At 37.2% G+C, this 20813-nt stretch overlaps 1 protein-coding gene across 1 annotated transcript in view; it reads right to left on the bottom strand.

The window, feature by feature from the left end:
* SPIDR (scaffold protein involved in DNA repair) overlaps positions 1-20813 on the bottom strand; it is a 549318-nt gene that overhangs the window by 137582 nt on the left and 390923 nt on the right. Inside the window, exons 8-9 of the mRNA XM_035011122.1 lie at positions 8642-8837; positions 6407-6654 (exon numbers count right to left, since the gene is read on the bottom strand). Coding sequence (XP_034867013.1) covers positions 6407-6654; positions 8642-8837 — 444 coding nt within the window. The remainder of the gene's footprint in view (positions 1-6406; positions 6655-8641; positions 8838-20813) is intronic.

Raw genomic sequence — 20813 nt, 5'->3', positions numbered from 1 at the left:
ATATTAGTTTCAGGTGTACAATATAGTGATTTAACAATTCTATATACTACTCAGTGCCTATCACAATAAGTGTACCTCAATGCATTTTTAAAAGAAAAATGGTACCTATACTGGAAACCATGGACAGAATGCCCTCATGAGTTTTGTTGTTCTGCTGAACATTTGACATTCTCATTCTCTTATGCATCAACAAAGCACTTGCTACCAAAACCTGTCCTTCCTCCCCACCTCCCAATCACTCTTCAAATCCCCACCAACTAGCTTCCAGTCTCACCTCTCCCCTGCACCTCCTGTTCATAAAGTTACATAGGAACTTCTCAGCAATCCATTGTACATGTTTTCAGTCCTTATTTTATTAGGCTTCTCTGCACCAACTTAGCTGCCACTTGCACACATGGAAAATCCTGTATCTTATGTGCCTGCCACAGTACATTGGGTTTTCCTCTTCTACCATTAGCCCTTCCTCTTTAGTCTCCTTTGCTGGTCCCATCTTCTACCTGTTTTCCAATGCTACAGGACTTTAGATTTCTATGCTAGCATTTCTTCTTTTCTTCCTGTCTACTTTTTCCCTAACTTGATCTCATCTGCCACTCTGGTTTTAGACTTACTAGCTGTGACACAACACTCCTAGAAGGGGTGTGGAGAGGAGGAGCAGGAGAAACCACCTGGGATGAGGGCTGGGGGTATTTGCCTTTCACTGCATGCCCTCTAGTGCCTTTGGAGCTCCTCGACCAGCTATAGGCTGAAAACTGCCAAATGTTTATCTCCAACCTAAGATCCTTCTCTGAATGTGAGATCTTTATATTCAACTTTCTCATCTGACACCTCTCCTTAGATGTCTCAGGAATCTCAAACTAAACAGGCCCCAAACTGAATTCTTAAGCTTCCCTCCAAACCTGTTCTTATCCCAGTTTTTCTCACCTCAGTAATTAGCTCATCATTCCACCAAGCAATCAAACCAAGCATCATTCTTATTATTTCCTTGTACTTCCCTCTCCCCATACCCAATCCATTCTCAAGTCTTCACACACACCTAGAATGTGATCCTTCTCTCCACATCCCAGTGGTGCCACGCGAGACTCAGGAGCCGAGGCTGACTTGGGACTCCTACAGTCTGCCTCTTCCTGGTCTCTCCACTCCCACTGGGACCTGGTCCATGTGCCTCCTCCTCTTCCCAAACCATTTTCCATCTGACAACTAAAGTCATTTCCAAACAGGTAAAGTTTATTTTGGGTCAGTGGACAGCCATGGCAAACACTATAAACCATGTGTGCAGCCTATGGCTGGCCTGTCTCTCTGGGCTCTCCCACTGGCCCACACATCTTGGCCACATCATCTTCTCCCTCCTGTCTAGGAGCTTTCAAAGGTTTGTTTTTTGTTTTTTTAAAGATTTTATTTACTTATATGAGAGAGAGAGAGAGAGAGAGAGAGACAGAGCACAAGTGGGGGGAAGGGCAGAAGGAGAGGGAGGAGCAGACTCCCCGCTGAGCAGGGAGCCTTACCTGGGGCTTGATCCCTGGACTCCAGGATCATGACCTGAGCCAAAGGCAGATGCCCAACCGAATGAGCCACCCAGCACCCCTATGAACTTTCAAAGGTATTCTCTCTTCCACTGCAATTCTCTCTCATCTGCTTTTTACCTAACATCCACTTATCTTTCAGGTGCCAGCTTAAATAGTACTGCCTTATAATACCCATCCTTGAATCCTCTAAACTAAATCCTGCCCCTTCTCTATTGGTCTCTTTCCTAGTGTCCTACTTTTCTTACCAGAGCACATATCACAACTTATAGTCATAAATGTATTTATTTTTAATTGTTTTGTGTGGGACTTACCCACTGGACTATGCTCCAGGAGCATAAGGACAATGTCTGATTTTGTTAATCACTGAGGACCCAGAACCTAGCCTAAGACAATGGTGGATTTTTAAAAAATATTTCCTTAGTGAAAAGGAAGAAGAAATACAGGAGAAGAGACTAAAGGAAGAGTCAAAAGATGAAAAGAGAAAATAAAATATCAAGGTTTGGAGAAAGAAAAATGAGTTCTTTTCCTGAGTTCAGCTCAATGAATTTCCATACAACTATAATGCATGATAACTATTAAACTGGGAGGTTCTGTCATTCCAGCTTTTTGTCCAAACATAAGACCACTGAGCAAACTGTTTGAATTAAATGCCCTCACAAAAGACTAACTCTCCCATTATCAATACTTCTGCAATGACAGGCAAGAAAGAATGTACATCTCTAAAGGATAAAATTAAATTATTTGTCCACAAGTTAAATATCTGAAGGAGAGAGGAGCAGATGTTTCAGAAAGGGAGAAAGAAAGTCAATATTTAATAGCAACCAGCATGGATGGGGAGTGAGGAAACATGATCCAGGGACTGCTCTGCCATGAGGTAGGGAGTCACCAGGGAATTCATTTTTTTCTTTGCCTCAGTTTCCTCTATTATAAATTATCTCCAAGACCAGTGCTCCCTTTCTGCTAAAAAAAAAAAAAAAAAAAAAAAGCCTATTGCTTTATTAGTCATGCATTTATTTAACATTCATTCGATATTCAGTGATTCTAGATAAAGGTGGGTTTGGGCTCTGAACAGTCTGCCTAGATTAGTGCTTAGGGAGTGCTTTCGAGGTTGCTTTTTTGTTACTTTTGATTTTAGTGATTTATAAAACTTAAGTTTGTATTGGTTATTCTGACCTATAACACCTTGAGAAACTTTGTAGAAGTGTTTTCTTTAATAGCTTGAGTTAAAAGAAGTCATCCAGAAGAACAAGGGACAGGAGACTCTTACATGTTATATTTCTGAAATCTAAAGTATGGGTGTGTGTGTGTGTGTGTGTGTGTGTGTGTATAATCTAAAGTGTATATATATATACATGTGTATGTGTGTGTGTGTATATATATGTATTTTAAAGATTTATTTATTTGTTTTAGAGAGAGCATGAGCACGTGCAAGTGGGGAGAGGGGCAGAGGGAGAGAATCTTCAAGCAGACTCCCCAATGAGTGTGGAGCTGGACACAGGACTCTATCCCACAATCCATGAGATCACAACCCGAGTGGAAACCAAGAGTTGGATGCTCAATCAACTGAGCTACCCAGACACCCCTGAAATCTAAAGTGTATTTAGATAATGTTTCACAGCTCAGAAGAAATGAGCCTTTTGACTGAACCTATGTGAACCTGTTCAGGACTGGCTGGCTCCAAATGAATTTCCTTTTATTTCGAAGTTGGCAACAATCTGGCTGTCTGCCATCAGAAGATGAGGTCTTACTGATCTTAGAAAAGTGAGACTGCTAAAGCACTGGGAACAGATTGAGATAGACATCTATGGTTGAGGCACTAAGTACACTTAGATATAAGACTCACCACAGTGCTCCATGAGGAGTCATCTGGCCTCGTTTGGGCAGAAAAGAGAGAATTATTGTGGCAAAATATTTACCATATGACAGAGTCATTTCTTTTTTTGCAGGGCTTAATTTCTTAGGATATGGTAATTTCTGGCACTTTATGGAAAATACATAGTGATCAACATTGTCTTTCAGTTCACTGATAGAAGGATCTCGGGGGCATAGCCAGTTATGGCAAGAGAGCAGACCTGGAGCTGCCCTCAGTGTAAGGAGTCCCTATGCCATTTCCCCCGTCTGCTGCAGTCATGCCTCTGGATAAGAATGACTCCCATGTGTTGCACAGGAGTTCACCCAAAGTTATAGGTAGAAACTGTAAGTAGAAAAGAAAGGAATCTTCCGAACTATAAACTTAAGTCTTTTAATAATGTTTTCTTTTATATACATGCTACATGTATATAAATAAAAGTCTACATTAGCAAACATGTTTCTAAATGATCCTCCAAAGCAGATATTTTAATGCTTTTGATAATATATAATATGCAAAGAATTAGTACAGTGTTAAGTATAATTTTACTTCTATATTAATTTTGTTTGTAAACTGGAACTTAATCATTATTATAGCATTATGAATCTAGAAAATATTAATAATCAGTTTTATAATAATACCTTTGTGTACCCAAAAGACATCTCAGAAGCCTTGTCCTCAAACCCAAGCTCAAATGCTATGATTTTCTGTTCAAAGGTTCATTTTCTTACACAATCCAATCAATTCTCCCCAATGACTGGGCACTTTCACTACTCCTGCTGCCCAGGATGACCTGACCCCCCAGTCAGGCTTAATCTTAATCACAGCTTGGTCCTAACTCAATTTTATCCCCTTTCTTTCAGCTCCATACTCTCTACAACCCTGACATGTTTGGGATTCTATATCTCATGATGTTATTCTTTTTGTCCACCTGTATAACTGTCAGCAAGTAAGAACCTCTCTGAGGCTCAGTTTCTTCATCTGTGAAATGGGACTAATATCCTCTAGCCTCAGCATTGTATAATCTCATGTGTGTTACAGGAAATACAGCACACACAATGCATATTTAATTACATCTGAATAACTGAATAACTGAAAATAACAAGTTATTTTGTTGTTTTTGAGGTTTATGCCTGGCCTTTTTTCAATCCACAAGTTAGCACAGTCTCATTTAATATGTCCCAGTGTATTTTTAAGGTACAAATCCAAAACATTCATAATGCCAGCCATTGGCAGCAATTCACCAGAAGTTAGCTTCCAATTCTTCTTTTTGCTTAACAAGTAAAACACGTACCACCAAAGGAGCTAGAGGGACAGGATTCAAGGTGTCCATTGCTTGTGATTACTCATAAGGAAGCAACCTCACTGTCAGTTTCGCCTTGCTTTCTCATCATTATGACTCAGTCCCTGCTGTCCCCAATCTCCTCTGAGTGTGTGGTCTGTGTGCTGGGCTGGAGAAGCTTTACCAAGATCATCATTGCTTAGGTTACCCAGTATTTCCTTCTCCAAAGCCTAATGCTGGATACATTCCACGAAAAACATAAAATAAAACCTATGTCTGATCTATAACTGGCTCAGATCTATTTAGGTTTACCACAGATTTAAGTTAAAGACTATAAGACTGGTCTACACCTACAAGTTAAAAACCCTAAAACTGATATAATCATTTCAGACACACACATATTCCAAACAAAATAAAATTAAAATTTTTCCTATAAATCCAAAAGAAATATTCTCTAACTCTACACCTAAAGAGACTTTTTGAAATTCATAGGACTTTCAAATAAAGTGCCACCCACCTGAAGAGGATTCATAATTAACACAGAAATGTTTCTTGTCGCCTTTTTTTTTTTTTTAAAGACCTTATTCATCCATTTGACAGAGAAAGACACAGTGAGAGAGGGAACACAATCAAGGTGGGGTGGGAGAGGGAGAAGGCTTCCCGCTGAGCAGGAAGCCCGACGCGGGGCTGGATCCCAGGATCCTGGGATCACGACCCGAGCCGAAGCCAGATGCCCAACGACTAAGCCACCCAGGTGCCCCTCTTGTCGCTCCTTCTGAATGGTATCAGAAGGCACTATAAGAATAGGATATTGTAATTACTGTTTCTTCAATATGTGTTTTAAGAGTAGATATAAAAAAAAAAAGGTTGATGAACTGGCATCTATACTTTTAATTTCCATTATAAGTCCATCTCACTGCTTTGAGGGCAGTTTCACATAGAAAGTAATATAACCTCAAAAGGTTATACCAAGGCTCTGACATAAATAAACTCTTCAGTCAATGACATGACTACAGCTATTTGAAAAAACACAGAAAGGGCATAAGTACAAGTAAAAGAAGATATCATTCCCATAGTTAGTATGAGCAAAGTACTTTGAATTATGGGTTTGGCTTATGTAGCTGTGCTGTCCACCAAGGTAGCCACTAGCCACATGGGGCTACTTAAAATAAAGTTAATTAAAATTAAATAAAACTTGAAATTTAGTTCCTCAGTCCCATTAGCCATATTCTGAATGCTCAGTAACCATACGTGGTCAGTGACTACCTCACTGGATAGTATAAATATACAACATTTACATCATTGCAGAAAGTTCTATTAAGTAGTGCTGAAATAGGTTAGAATAGCACTCTTTCAAAGCCATAGATTTACTAATTGCCGTTTATTTACTTAGGTTTTTAAGATACATAAACCTTGACAGATATTGCAGTGGTCATTTTCGGTATGGTAACCCTATGTCCTGGCTTTTCTAGAATACCAGTATTTCTTGTCTATATTACTTCCAATAACATGAACCACTAAAAGTAAAAGTAAATGTAACAAATTAAATTTTTAGTAGGACTTTTTATATTAAATAAACAGATCAGACTCCTTTGTCACACAACGTGTCCCAAATTTTGATGCAAGAAAAAAACAAAAAAATAAAAACTCATGTATATCGTGAATGCAGCCAAGAGGCTCTACTTTCTCCAGGAAGAGTCTCTACTTTCTCTAAGCGACCCTAGCACCAATGCCTGTGTCTTAATTACTCACCGAACTCCAGGTGGGTCTGATCCAGGTGGCGCAGCTGAACCACCTCCCTGCTGATATCTGCAGGGCAGATAGTAAACTCTCTGCACCACTACTCGGACCCCAACTCCTGACCATGTGGCAGCTCCCTGGCTTTCCACTGCATCCAGGAGAGAATCCCTCAGGGGAGCTTGGGCTGGGAAGTGCTGTTTGGCTTCCTCATGTCCGTGGGTGCAGTCTGTCCACATTGTAGTGAGACTACTACACATTACCTGGCCAAGACATGCAAAGGGAACAATTTCAGTTTAACTCATAACAGCATGGTATGTACCAAATCATGACATTATGAGGCAATCTTCTGATATAACTGCAGAACACCAAAGGAATGATGAAGATAAGACATTGCATGTGCCTCTGTGTCTACCAGGTAACTAATGCTGTTGAGGAGGGCAAGGTGAGCAAGATAATATGTGAACCTCAGAGTGTTTCCAATCAATAGAAGCACAGATCATTTTGGGTCTTTGAAAACATGTAAAGTCCTGCTATTACAATACTTCATGGTAATCTAGAAAATTTTTCTTTTATGAGGTAAACAATCCCAACAGGACAAACTAAAAAACAAAAGAATGTCTAGGGTTTCAAAATTAAGTCATTATTAAGTGCTTGTTGTGTGCAGTCTACTAGGCTAGACACTTTACAGGCTCATGTAGCCTCCCAACAACCCTTTACAATAATATTAAATATCATAATAAGATAACACTTCTAGAGGACATTCCAGGTACTTTTCTTTAAGTACTGTACTTATATAACCAACATATTTAACCTCATAACTACCCAAGTGGGTAGATTATATCATTATTACCATTTTAAAGATAAAAATATTGAAACACAGAAAAATTATGTATATTGCCCAATGTTACTCAGCAATAAGTGGTTGAGGCAGAATTTGAACCAGGATTCCTGGTTCTAAAGCCTATATTCATAACCATGATGTTATACTGCAGCTTCATTGTCACTGTTGTAAGACAAAAATGTTATCTCAAGAATTTAATATCAATGGCTATTTACAACTAAATGTTAAAGCAGTAATGCACTTTGAGTCATAAATTAAATTAATTAGAGAGCCCTCTTTTCCCCATTTTCCCCTTCAGATACTTCTTTTGATAATCAAAGGGAGAGTATGCTTGTTGACACATTTACAAACAAGATGCAACTTTGTTTACTTTTTTTCTTTTTTTAATTTAAGATTTTATTTATTTATTTGTCAGAGAGAGTGAAAGAGAGAGCACAAGCAGGGGGAGCGGCAGGCAGAGGGAGAAGCAGGATCCTCGCTGAGCAAGGAGCCCAATGGACCTGAGCTGAAGGCAGACACTTAACCAACTGAGCCACCCAGGCATTCCTACTTTTCTTTTTCTTATATCCCCTCATACAGTCTGTCAGCCTTAGCATTCTGTTCAGTGCTGATTCAGCTAACTGGGTGAACCTGAGATGGTGCACATGGAGTCATAGACACTTACAGCCTGGAATGATCCCTGGAGTGCCCTTCATGCCTTCTGTGAGTGAAATTTAGTGGTTCCCTAAATTTATCTTGGCCAATGATCATGACTCAGGGCCAATAAAATTTCAAAAAACAATCTACAGCATAAAATTTCAAGTTTATGCAGTTCTTTTTATCCCAAGGGATATAGATACTGTGAAAAAGAAAAATATAACTTTTTATTTATTTATTTATTTATTTATTTATTTTTAAAGATTTTATTTATTTGCAAGAGAGAGAATGAGAGGCAGAGAGCATGAGAGGGAGGAGGGTCAGAGGGAGAAGCAGACTCCCTGCTGAGCAGGGAGTCCGATGCAGGACTCGATCCCGGGACTCCAGGATCATGACCTGAGCCGAAGGCAGTCGCTTAACCAACTGAGCCACCCAGGCGCCCTAACTTTTTAATTTGATAACTAAAAGGCTGAAGCAAAATTCTTAGGTAATTACAAAATGAGAATAAAAAAATAAAAAATCATATATTTTGATAGATTAGGATAAGGATTAAAAAAACACAATTATATAGATAAAATACTGTGAAAAGACTACTACCAAATACTGAACCACTTCATACTTTCTTCAGGCATAACAATAATAACAAGATGTTCTAGCATATATATTTACTGAATATTTGAAGGGGAACCAAAGGTAAACATCTTTGCTTATACCTTTCAAATCCAATATTATTACAAAGCATAAAACATCTAAAACAAATGAAAATTTACCTGGCTTTCAGGTGATTTATATGTTAGATTCCTAAATCTAAACATCTGAGCCAAAGTGATACTTTTTCTTGGACGGGGTGAGTCCCAACAGTGTGCTTCATGTATTATTTTTGAATCTTCTTTGGCAACAACTTTCTGACAAAAATAAGTATTCAGAATAACAGGGCAACTTCCATTTGGTATAATAAGCTTTTGCCTGAAAAAGAGAAAGAAATATAATAGTTTACAGTTACAGTTTATTTACAATGTTGGATTTCCCTCATGTTCTTGCTAAATCAGGAATACAAAGGGCAATGACTCACCTCTATGGACAGATAAAACCAAGTTAGGCCACTAAGTGACAGCTACAGATGAATGAATGGATAGAGAAAACGTGGTACATATATACACTGAAATATTACTCAGCCATAAAAAGAATGAGATCTTGTCATTTGTAACATGAATAGACTTAGTGTTATATTAAGTGAAATAAGTCTGACAAAGATAGGAAATACCATATGATCTCACTTAAATATGGAATCTAAAAACAACAGAAACAAACAAACAAAAACAAAACAGTCTCATAAATACAGAAAACAAACTGGTAGTTGTCAGAGGGGCTGGGCTTGGGGTGGGGAGATGGGCAAAATGAGTGAAGGGGATTCAGAGGTATAAACCTGCAGTTATAAAATGAATAAGTCATGGGGATAAGAAGTACCACACAGGGGACATGGTCAATAACACTGTAAAACTTTGTATGATGACAGATGGTAACCTATCATGGTAAGCATTGTGTAACGCACAGAACTACCAAAGCACTATGTTGCATACCTGAAACTAATGGGATATTGTATGTCAACTATACTTCAATAAAACAAACACACAAACAGAAGTGACACCCACCCTCACATGCTCAAGAGGGAATGCCAATGGAATTAATTTTACTTTTCCAGTGCAAGTCTGTGTCAGGAGAGGGGGAATGGAAGAAGGCCATGTCATGTCACTGCCTGGGCTTGAGCTCCCTCAGGTCTCCTACTCTGGTAGATGATTGCCTTGGAGAAATGCAGGGAGTGAGCAAAGACTATCAACAGGCTCAAGAATTGCCCAGACATTAAAATAAATGTTATTTACAAATGAAAACTTCAGACACTTTGACAGCTCTAATCTTTCAAAGAACATGACATCAAGACCCAAAGGAGCTTCTATCTTCACTATCAAATAGAACATAGTCACAGAAATGCTTCACATTTAAGTTGAAAAGGAATGTGGGGACACAACAGACAAAATTCTCCTGGTCCCTTTCAGACATCTGATTTGACATCTTCAACACTCATTCCTTAAAGGAGGTAGTGCTGCTTAACATTAAGGAAAATTTAGGACTTCTACTTCTGGGAAGGTGGGAGTAGACATACTTTTCCCTAATTTATCCTCTGAAGCACAACTAAAATGACTAACATTACATATCAACTAAACCTAAGACACTGAGAGGTGGAAAAAAGAAGAAGGCATACCAGCCAAGCCCTGGAGACCTTGAGACCTAAGGAACAACATAGTGGTGAGTTCCTGGGTTTTCTGTTTTCTTATATCCCAGACTTCAAACTGAAGAAGATGGCAACATGATACAGCAATAGGTACAGATAAAAAAGTCTTCTACAAAAGCTTACTCTCTCCAATTAAAGGCTAAGAAAGAGACAGCCTAGTATAATACAAAACTTTCAGAAAATGACTGCTCTAATCTAGGCAAACATCACAGAAAAACCTGTGACTCACCATCATACACACCAGAAAAGGGTGAGTGGGGAGCTCAGACTTGCACTCTCATCAGGCTGTAATAAAAAGTCTCGATAGGGGTGGTGTGAGAGAAGGCAGGATAGAATGTTGGGACTTCCATCCCTGCAGGCTTATAATGAGCCTTCCCTGATCAACTCCCCACCCCGCAACACACACACACCATGACAATGGAGATCACCTGGGGGCCTGGACTTCTATCCCCCCCAACCCCCGCCCCCACCCGACATCAGTAACCAGTACTCCTGGCTACCCTCTATCCTCATACCTTCCTCCAGTCCTCTCAGTGGAAGCCATGTGGGAAGAAGCACCCCTGGCTCTCCCAGCAAGGGTGATATCAGTGGAGGCCTAGCAGGAAGCTGGAACTCACATCTGCCTAGCAGTAACAAGGAGTCCTTTCCCCCTCAGCATTAATGGAGGCCAAGTGGGGAATTTGGACTTCTTCCTCCACCTGGCAGTAACAACCCCCCACCCCCGCCCCACTCCCTCCACTTCTCTTCTCAGAACTGTATCAGACAAAGCACTCTAGAACAGATTTAAATAAGATCCAGAGTCTCATAATACCTCAAACGTATAGGTTACCATCTAAAGTCACTTCTTGTACTAAGAACCAGGAAAAATCTTAAATGAAAAAAGAATTAATAGATGACAATGCTGAAATGACACAGGTATTAGAATTATTTGACAAAGATTCTAAAGTAGCCATTATAAGCATGCTTCAATAGGTCATTATGAATACACAGAGACAAATGAAAAGACAGAAAGTCTCAGCAAAGAAACAGATTTTTTTAGAATGGAAATTTTGAACCGAGAAATAAAATGAAAATAAAAACTCAATGGAAGGGTTCAACAGCAGAATGGAAGAAACAGAAAAAATCAGTTAACCTGAGGACAAAAACAGAAATTAAACAATATGAACAACAAAGAAAAAATAGACTTAAAACAATCTGAACAGAACCTCAAGATCTGTGTGAAGGACGAAATAAAAATAGATATATACAGGTAAATACAATAGGCTTTCCTACTCTTCTTGGGTTTTCAAAATTGTATTTAGAGTTGCAGCAACAATTATAACACTCCCTGATATAGTTCTAAACGAATATAAAAACAATATTTAAGAAAATCATAGTTGAGAACAGTAAAGGGATATAAGAGGTAAGGTTTATACACTTCATAAAAACTGGCAAAATGTTGACCCAGGAGTCTGTGATAAAATTTAATCCTTAGAGCAATCAATAAAATAGCTATAAAAAGAGATATACACAAAAATATTATAAATAAATTAAAATAAAATTATAAAAAATGTTCAAGTAACCCACATGAAGCCAGGGGAAAGAAAACAGAAATGAAAAAACAGAAAGAGAATGTAGAGAAGACAAAAAATAAAAAGGTAGCCCTAAGTCCTAACACATCAATAATTATATTAAGTGTAAATGGTCTAAATAAACCAAGTAAAAAACAAAGATTAGCAGAGTGGATTAAAAAAACATGATCCATCTATATGTTGTCTATAAGAAATTCACTTCAAATATAAAGATATAGGTGAAACAAAAGTAAAAAGATGGGGAAAATACATCACATAAACATTAATAAAAGTATAGCAGGGGGAAGGGTATCATATGAAGTAGGCTTTAGAGCAAATAAAATTATCAGAGACCAGAGGGACATTACATAATGACTTTTACCAAATGTGCAAAGAAGAATTAACACCAATTTCATACAATCTTTTTCAGAAAATAGAAGAGGAGGAAATACTGCCCAATTCATTTTATAAAGCTAGTATTACCCTAATATGAAAACCAGAAAAAGACAGTGCCAAAAAAAAAAAAAAAAGGAGAAGAAGAAAGAAAAAGAGAAACCACAGACCAACATACCTCAGGAATACAGATGAAAAATCCTTAATAAAATACTAGAAAATAGAATTCGGAAGTGAGTATAAGGAAGTATGCAACATGACAAAGGGGTTAATTCCAGAGATGCAAGTCTCATTTGATATTTGAAAATCACCTCCACCACATTCAAAATGAAAGAAGTCATATAGCTCATCAGTAGATGCAGAAAAACCACGTTACAGCATTCAACACTCATATAATAAAACAAAAAAATCAGAAAACCAGAAATATAGAACACTCTCAAGTTGATAAAGAGCATCTACAAAAATCCTACAGGTAGCATTATAATTAATAGTGAAGGAATGAATGCTTTCCATCTAAGAAGGGAAACAAGGCAAGGATGTCCATTCTCACCACATTTTCTTTTCTTTTTTTGTTGCTAAAAAGAGGCCTATGTTCTTTCTTCACATACAGTACTTTGAATACTTTTAACATCATTTCCCACAAAGAATGAGAGGAAATGTCAAGAAAAGAGTGAGAATTATTTACATTTTCCAAATGGAAGCAAGGAGACTCCCAAGGGCATATGAGGTCATCAGAACTCTGGGTTGCAAGCCCCATTTGGTCTTGGTTCTGCCACCAACACCATCAGGGGACACAGGAGGAGCCACAAGTGACAAGCCTGCTAACCTCAGTTCCAGCTGTGGGTCCTAAAGCAGCCCATAACCCAGATCTAGCTGGGTTTACAAACCACATATTTGATATCTAATATCACATATCTGATAAGGGATTAATATCTAAAATATACAAGAAACTCATACAACTCAATAGCAAAAAAACAACCTGATTAGGGATGCCTAAGTGGCTCAGTTGGTTAAGCGACTGCCTTCAGCTCAGGTCGTGATCCTGGAGTCCTGGGATCAAGTCCCACATTGGGATCCCTGCTTAGCAGGGAGTTTGCTTCTCCCTCCAACCCTCCTCCCTCTCATGCTCTCTCTCTCCCTCTTTCTCTCTCTCTCCCTCTTTCTCTTTCTCTCTCTCATTCTCTCTCTCTCAAATAAATAAATAAAATCTTAAAAAAAAAAAACCTGATTAGAAAATGGGCACAAGATCTGAGTCAATGTTCCTCCAAAGAAGACATACAAATGACCAACAGGTATATGAAATGTGCTCAACATCATTAGTCATCAGGGAAATGCCAATCTAAACCACAAGGAGATTTCACCTCACACATGTTAAGATGGCTATTCTCAAAAAGACAAGATATCAAGTATTGTTGAAGGTATGGAGAAAAGGAAACCCCTGTACACTTTTGGTAGGAATGCAAATTGGTACAGTCATTATAGAAAACAGTATGGAGGTTCATAAAAAAATTTACAATAGAACTACCATATGATCCAGGAATTCCACTTCTGGGTATATGTCCAAAATAAATGAAATTAGGATCTCAAAGAGATATCTGAACTTCCACGTTCATTTCAACATTATTCACAATAGCCAAAATATGGAAACAACCTTTGTCTGTTGACAGATGAATGGATAAAGAAAAAGTAGTGTATATATGCACATGTGCATGTGCAAACACACGAATAATATTCAGCCATAAAAGAGAAATCCTGTCATTTGTGAAAACATGAATGTGGAGAAACCTGGAGGACATTATGCTAAGTGAAATAAACCAGACACAGGAAGTTAAATACTTCATAATCTTGCTTATATGTGGAATCTAAAAAAATTGAACTGCTAGAAGCAGAGAGTGGAATTGTGGTTAACAGGGGCTACAGGATGGGGAAAAAAAGAGCTATTGGTCAAAAGATACAAATTTTCAGTTATTAGATGAATGCGTTCTAGAGATCTAATGAACAGCATGGTGACTATAGTTAATAATATATAGTTGAACTTTGCCATGAAGTAGATCTTAAGTGTTCTCACCACACACACAAGAAAAGGTAACTAAGTGTGGTGAAAGATACATTAATTAGTTTGATTGTGGTAGTTATTTCACAACATCTATCAATATATATCAAACCATCACCTTATACACTTTAAATATATACAATTTTTATGGCCCATACACCTTAACAAAGTTGGAAAAAAATAAATTTATATGGAAAGGTAAAGGAATTAGAATATCTAAAACAATTTTGAAAAAGAAGAATAGAGTGGGACAAATCACTCTATCTCATATCAAGACTTAACCATATAGTTACAATAATCAGTACTGTATGGATTGGTAGAGGAATAGACAGATCAATAAAGCAGAATAGAGAACCTATAAGTGGACGCCGCATATATGCCCAACTGATTTTTCACAAAAGTGCCAAAGCAATACAATAAAGGAAGTAGACTCCAGATATTCATAGTCAGAAAAGTATGAGCTTCAAATAAAGTCTCAAACTTCATTTGAAACTTAACTCAAAATTAATCATGAACACAAATGTAAACCATAAAGCCATAAAACTTTTAGGAAAAAAAAAGACACAGGAGAAAATCTTCAATACTTAGGCTAGACAAAGTATACTTAGACTTGAGATTAAAAAAAAAAATTACCCATAAAAAGAAAAAGAAATTGACAACTGGACTTCATCAAAACTAAAAACTTTTGCTTTGAGAAAGACCTTGTTAAGAGGACAAAAAGAGGTGGGGGGATGGGGGAACTGGGTGATGGACATTAAGGAGGGCATGTGATGTAATGAGCACTGGGTATTATATAAGACTGATGAATCATTGACCTCTACCTCTGAAACCAATAATACATTATATGTTAATTAATTGAATTTGAATTAAAAAACAAATAAATTTTTAAAAAGAAGATAAAAAGAGAACCTACAGAGGTAAGATATTTGCAAATCACATATCCAAGAAAGGACAATAACTTAGAATATATAAAGAAATCTGAAAACTGAGTGTGAAAAAATGAACAATTAGAACATGGACAACTGTCACGAATAGACAATTCACCAAAGAGATATACAAATGGCAAATTAGTACATCAAAAGATGTTCATTGTCATTAGCCATTAAGAAAACACACATTAAAGCCACAGAGGTATATAGTACCTCTATACTATCCAAATGGTTAAAATAAAACATAGTGATACCACCAAAAGCAGATGAGGATATAGAGAACTGGATTGCTCAAACATTGCTGGTGGGAATGTAAAGGTATATAGCCACTCGGAAAAATTTTGGCAATTTTGGAAAAACATTAAATATGCAATTACCATACAACCCACTGCACTCCTGGGCATTCATTGCAGAGATGCAAACTTATGTTTATACAAAAACCTATGTAGGAATGTTCATAGCAGCTGTATTCATAATAGTCTACAACTGGAAACTTAAATGTCATCATTGGATGAGAATGGTTAAGCAAACTGTTAAATCCACATCATAGAACACTATTCAGCAATAAAAAGGAAGGAACTATTGATACACACAACAACATGGATAAATCTCCAGGGAATTATGCTGAGTGAAAAACAAATAATCCCTAAAGAGATAGAGAACATATTAGCGGTTACCAGGGTTTAAGGGTCTAGTAATTTCCACATAATCAATCCAAATACAAATTTGTAAGTGAGGTTTTAAGCCTATCGGCTATAGGTATGGTAACCAGAAGTAAGAAAAAAATTATGAGAGATGGAGACAGAGTTAGACACACACACACACACACAAAGAAAAGAGAGGAAGGGAGGGACAGAGAGACAGATACAGAGTCAGCAAGAGGCTATAATAAGAGAGGAAGGGTGGGGCACAGTGTCTAGCACTGTCTGGGTACAAATGTAAATATGTTCCACACAACAAGATGGATGAAAGCTGTCAAAAACTTCCAGCCTTTTCTTTCAAATTAATTTTAAAAAACTAAGATAAAGTAATACTATTTTAAGAACTAAGTTAAGAAGAAAGTACTAGTAAAATTTTTTTTTAATTTTTTTTTTTATTTATTCATTTGAGACACAGAGATACAGAGAGAGAGAGAGAGAGAAAGCATGAGCAGGGAGAGAGGCAGAGGGAGAGGAAGAAGCAGGCTCCTCGCTGAGCCAGGATCCCTATGTGGGGCTCGATCCCAGGACCCTGGGATCATGACCTGAGCTGAAGGCAGATGCTTAACCATCTGAGCCACCCAGGTGCCCCAGTACTAGTAAAATTTTTATATTTAGAACCTTTCAGTTTACAGATAAACATTACCAATATTAGAACTGTGTTCTGCCTAATTCAGTCTTGTTTAAGGCTGTTAAGGTTAAACTGAATTAAAAATAGCAAACCAGGGGTGCCTGGGTAGCTCAGTTGGTTGAGCCTCTGACTCTTGGTTTCAGCTCAGGTCATGATTTCGGGGTCATGAGAGTGAGCCCTTCATCGGGTTCCATGCTCAGCATGGAGTCTGCTTGAGATTCTTTCTCCCTCCCTTTCTGCTCCTCCCCCACTCACATGCATGCACTCTCTCTCTCTCAAATAAGTAAATAAGTAAAATCTTAAAAAAAAGAAAATAGCAAACCACTCCAATGAAGTGAAAGCTTAATTTAGCCTTCTTTCTATGCTACCAATAATCCCTAAAATTTTCAAAATTATTTTAATGAGTTTAACCTTCTATTTATTCTACTTAGCTCAGGTCCAAAAAAGGATATCTTCCTTACTTAAATAATCACTTTTTCAAAAAGAAGGTCAATTTGCTGATTTCAATAGCATTAGATGTTCTTTGTCTCCTGGGTAGGACCACATGGCTAATTATGAGCAATTTATCTGCAAAGGTGGCATAATTTACAAACACATATGCAAACCCAAAAGGGGCTCATTTTTTGATCTCTTGTTGACAAAGTGAATAAACTCAGGATAGATGCAGGATTATTGCATCAAAATGAATAAAAAGCATTAATATATTTGGCCTGCCCTCAATGCAACTACACTAGATAACTGTACAAACATACCCATGATCTCAAGCATTATATTCTTGGTGTTTTTGCCCATTTCCCTCCATTTCCTTCTTATTTATGAGCAGACTTGAAGGGCCTCTTAAAGTGTTTCAAATGCCTTGCTAATCTCTATTATAAAGCTCACATTTTAATTAGCTAATAAAAATAAAGTTTAACACTCCATATTTTAATATTTGCCTATTAGAAACATAGGTCTCCTTAGCCTGGTGATGGGTATTAAAGAGGGCACGTATTGCATGGAGCACTGGGTGTTATACACAAACAATGAATCATGGAACACTACATCAAAAACTAATGTTGTAATGTATGGTGATTAACATAATAATAAAAATTTTTAAAAAAAGAAACATAGGTCTCTTTAATGCTTATAGCTCCCATATTCTAATTTTCCTTCGTATTTAATGTTCAGTTCTATATGAAAATATTCAAAACATATTCTTTTTATTTATTATTTTTTTATTTTATTATGTTATGTTAGTCACCATACAATACATCATTAGTTTTTGATGTGGTAATCCACGATTCATTGTTTTCGTATAACACCCTGTGCCCTCCTTAATACCCACCACCGGGCTAACACATCCCCCCCACCCCCCTTCCCTCTAAAACCCTGTTTGTTTCTCAGAGTCCATAGTCTCTCATGGTTCATCTCTCCCTGATTCCCCCCCTTCATTTTTCCCTTCCTTCTCCTAATGTCCTCCATGCTATTCCTTATGTTCCACAAATAAGTGAAACCATATGATAATTGACTTTCTCTGCTTGACTTATTTCACTTAGTATAATCTCTTCCAGTCCCATCCATGTTGATATCAAAACATATTCTTGATAAAAAAATTAACTTTGAAATTTTACAATTCATAGTAATCTGATAAGGAAGGTTGACCTGGCAGGAATCCCTTTTAGCAATAAAAAGACAGAACTCTTTTATTTATTTATTTATTTTTAATTTATTCACAAGAGACAGACAGAGGCAGAGGGAGAAGCAGGCTCCCTGCTGAGCAGGGAGCCCGATGCGGGACTCGATCCCAGGACCCTGGGATCATGACCTGAGCCGAAGGCAGACGCTTAACCATCTGAGCCACCCAGGCGCCCCAGAACTCTTTTAATTTCAAATGGGGAAAAAATGAAGTTAGCTAATAGGCAATTAACAAAAATAAACATTAAAGTGATGCAGTTTGGAAAGAACGATGTCCTTAATTAAATGTGTATCATTTTGCAATATCACAGCATTTCTGTTTACTTACCCAGCCCTCCACCTTGGTAGCAAAGTTAGGGTTAACCCAAATTCAGAATCTTCCAGATTCCCAGAAATTATAGAGATGATAATAAACAGTGTCATCCCAAACAGGCAGATTTTTTAAAGTTTTAAAAACTTTTTTAAATCATTAAAAAAGACTTACCTTGTAACTATTAATCTGGACCTCTTTTATAATTAACAAGTCACTACAAATTTAGCAAAAAGAAAAGTTTTAACTATTTTGAAATGTGGCTGAGTAATTATATATTTTCAAAAATAGCATATATATATCAGTGTTGTTATCTTTGCTTAAAAGAAAGGAAACCCAAGGTAGAAATAATGGTTATTTGGCCCAGGTGTAGGGCTCTGAGAGTGACAAGAACCCAGGACATGCTTCTGAAGCATGTGGCCAGCTCATCAACACCTGCATCTTCTGCAGAAAACAAGGGGGAACACTTATTTTAATGACGACACAAATGTGTATTTAGTTATACATAAAACAAAAATACTGAATATACACATTTAGTAAAATTGTTCCTGATTCAGGCTAATCAAACTGAATTAGTCTAGAATAGAAATGACTTGTAAGGATGCTTAGTTCATTACTTTAAATCACAAATTAAAATTATAGTCGTTAGAAAAGAGAAAGTTTTGGCAAGCCTTCTGAAATAGAAATAACTAATTTTTTTTTAAATTAAGGTATAATTGACATATCATGTTATATTGTTTCAGGTATACAAAATGAATCATTATTTGTATATATTGTGAAATGATCACAGCAAAAAGTCTAGTTAACATCCATCACCATATATAGTTACAAATTTTTTCTTGTGATGAGAACTTTTAAGATCAACTCTCCTAGCAACTTTTTTTTCTCTTAGCAACTTTCAAATATACAATATAGTATTATTAACTATAGTCACCATGATGTACATTACATCCCCAGGACTTACTTGTTTTATAACTGGAAGTTTGTGCCTTTTGAACCCCTTCACTCATGTTTCCTGCCCCCACCCCCTGCCTCTGGAAACCACCAATCTGTTCTCTGTATCTTTGGGCAGGTATGCCTAATTTTTAACTAGCACATCACTTGTTTCTGTACAAATAGTACTGAGATTTGAAAACAATTGATTCTCTAAGGTAAACACACTTGAAATCTTGTTCAAATTTCTCATGCACTCGCAAGTACCTTTTATCTTCAAAGTTAACTACACAGGTAAACATAATCTATCTATCCATAGGATCATATTTCTGAATTAGGGAATCTGAATGAGGTTTAAAATGATTTAGCATAATATAGGAAGTATAAAATTTCAATCACAGATACAACTTTTTACACTTAAGAGGATCTGGAAATTAATTCAAATAATAACACAACTAATAATAAGATTTGGAAGGGTAGTAGATACTGAAAGACCTTAAAACCCATATCTAGGTCCATTTGATTAATTTCACTCCTTTTACTGAACATCTATGATGTGCCAGGCACTAGGAATCCAGTCAGAGACAAGAAGGTTGAGTGGACGGTTTTACTGCAAAGGAAAAGGGTGTTACTGAGATAGGATACCCCAATGGAGGACCCTCTGTGAGTAATCCCACTGCGGTTAGGGAAGTCTTCCCAGGAGAGGGAGCCAGATGAGGGGTATCATGGATCAGGGAGGGTGAAAGCACAAAGAAGAGATGCATGGAGGCCTCCAGAGGCTGCCCAGTGGCAATGACCACAATTTAATTTCAATGTGATGAACAAATATGTCACACTACCACATCACTGAGTCTCTTCAAAAAAAAAAAAAAATTCACACGTTCAATTTCCTTTACTAGCAGGAAAAGGAAGTTAGAGCTTTTCAGCATCCACATCCATGGTTCCATCATTACTTCTCTAGATAGTATGACCTCTCAATTTCATTTTATACTGCAATCCAATACTAACTGCTATGGACCTTACAATCATCTCTTGATGTATTTTATCGCTGCAAATGTTATATAATGGCCAAAAAAGAAAGTTTACAGAGCATGTATGATTAAGATTAATATTATAGCATATTTAACTAGTATTTCTAAAGATCAAACTGAAAATAAAAACAAACCTAAGGTGTTAAACCTCACTTGACAAATCATACATACAACCAATACCAGTGAACATTATCATGACACTGAAGAATATGCATTTACTTTCTAGTAAACGCTCAGAGAATCCTTGAGATGGCAGCAGGGTGGGCTAAAATATGGGAGAGTTATACACACAAATGAAATACACAAAAAACTGGAAAGTAAGTCTTCAAAGGAGTCCATGTACTAAGGATTCTGGCAGAAATTTTTTTGTTTGTTTGTTTGTTTGTTTGTTTTTAATAGAGAATACTGTATGTTTGGGGCACCTGGGTGGCCCAGTCGGTTAAGAGTCTG

The sequence above is a fragment of the Mirounga leonina genome, unplaced genomic scaffold (genome assembly GCF_011800145.1).
Source record: "Mirounga leonina isolate KUSES-001 unplaced genomic scaffold, KU_Mleo_1.0 Mir_165, whole genome shotgun sequence".
NCBI lineage: Eukaryota > Metazoa > Chordata > Mammalia > Carnivora > Phocidae > Mirounga > Mirounga leonina.
Note: the sequence above shows the minus strand (reverse complement) of the source record. Positions and strands in the feature narration are given on the sequence as shown.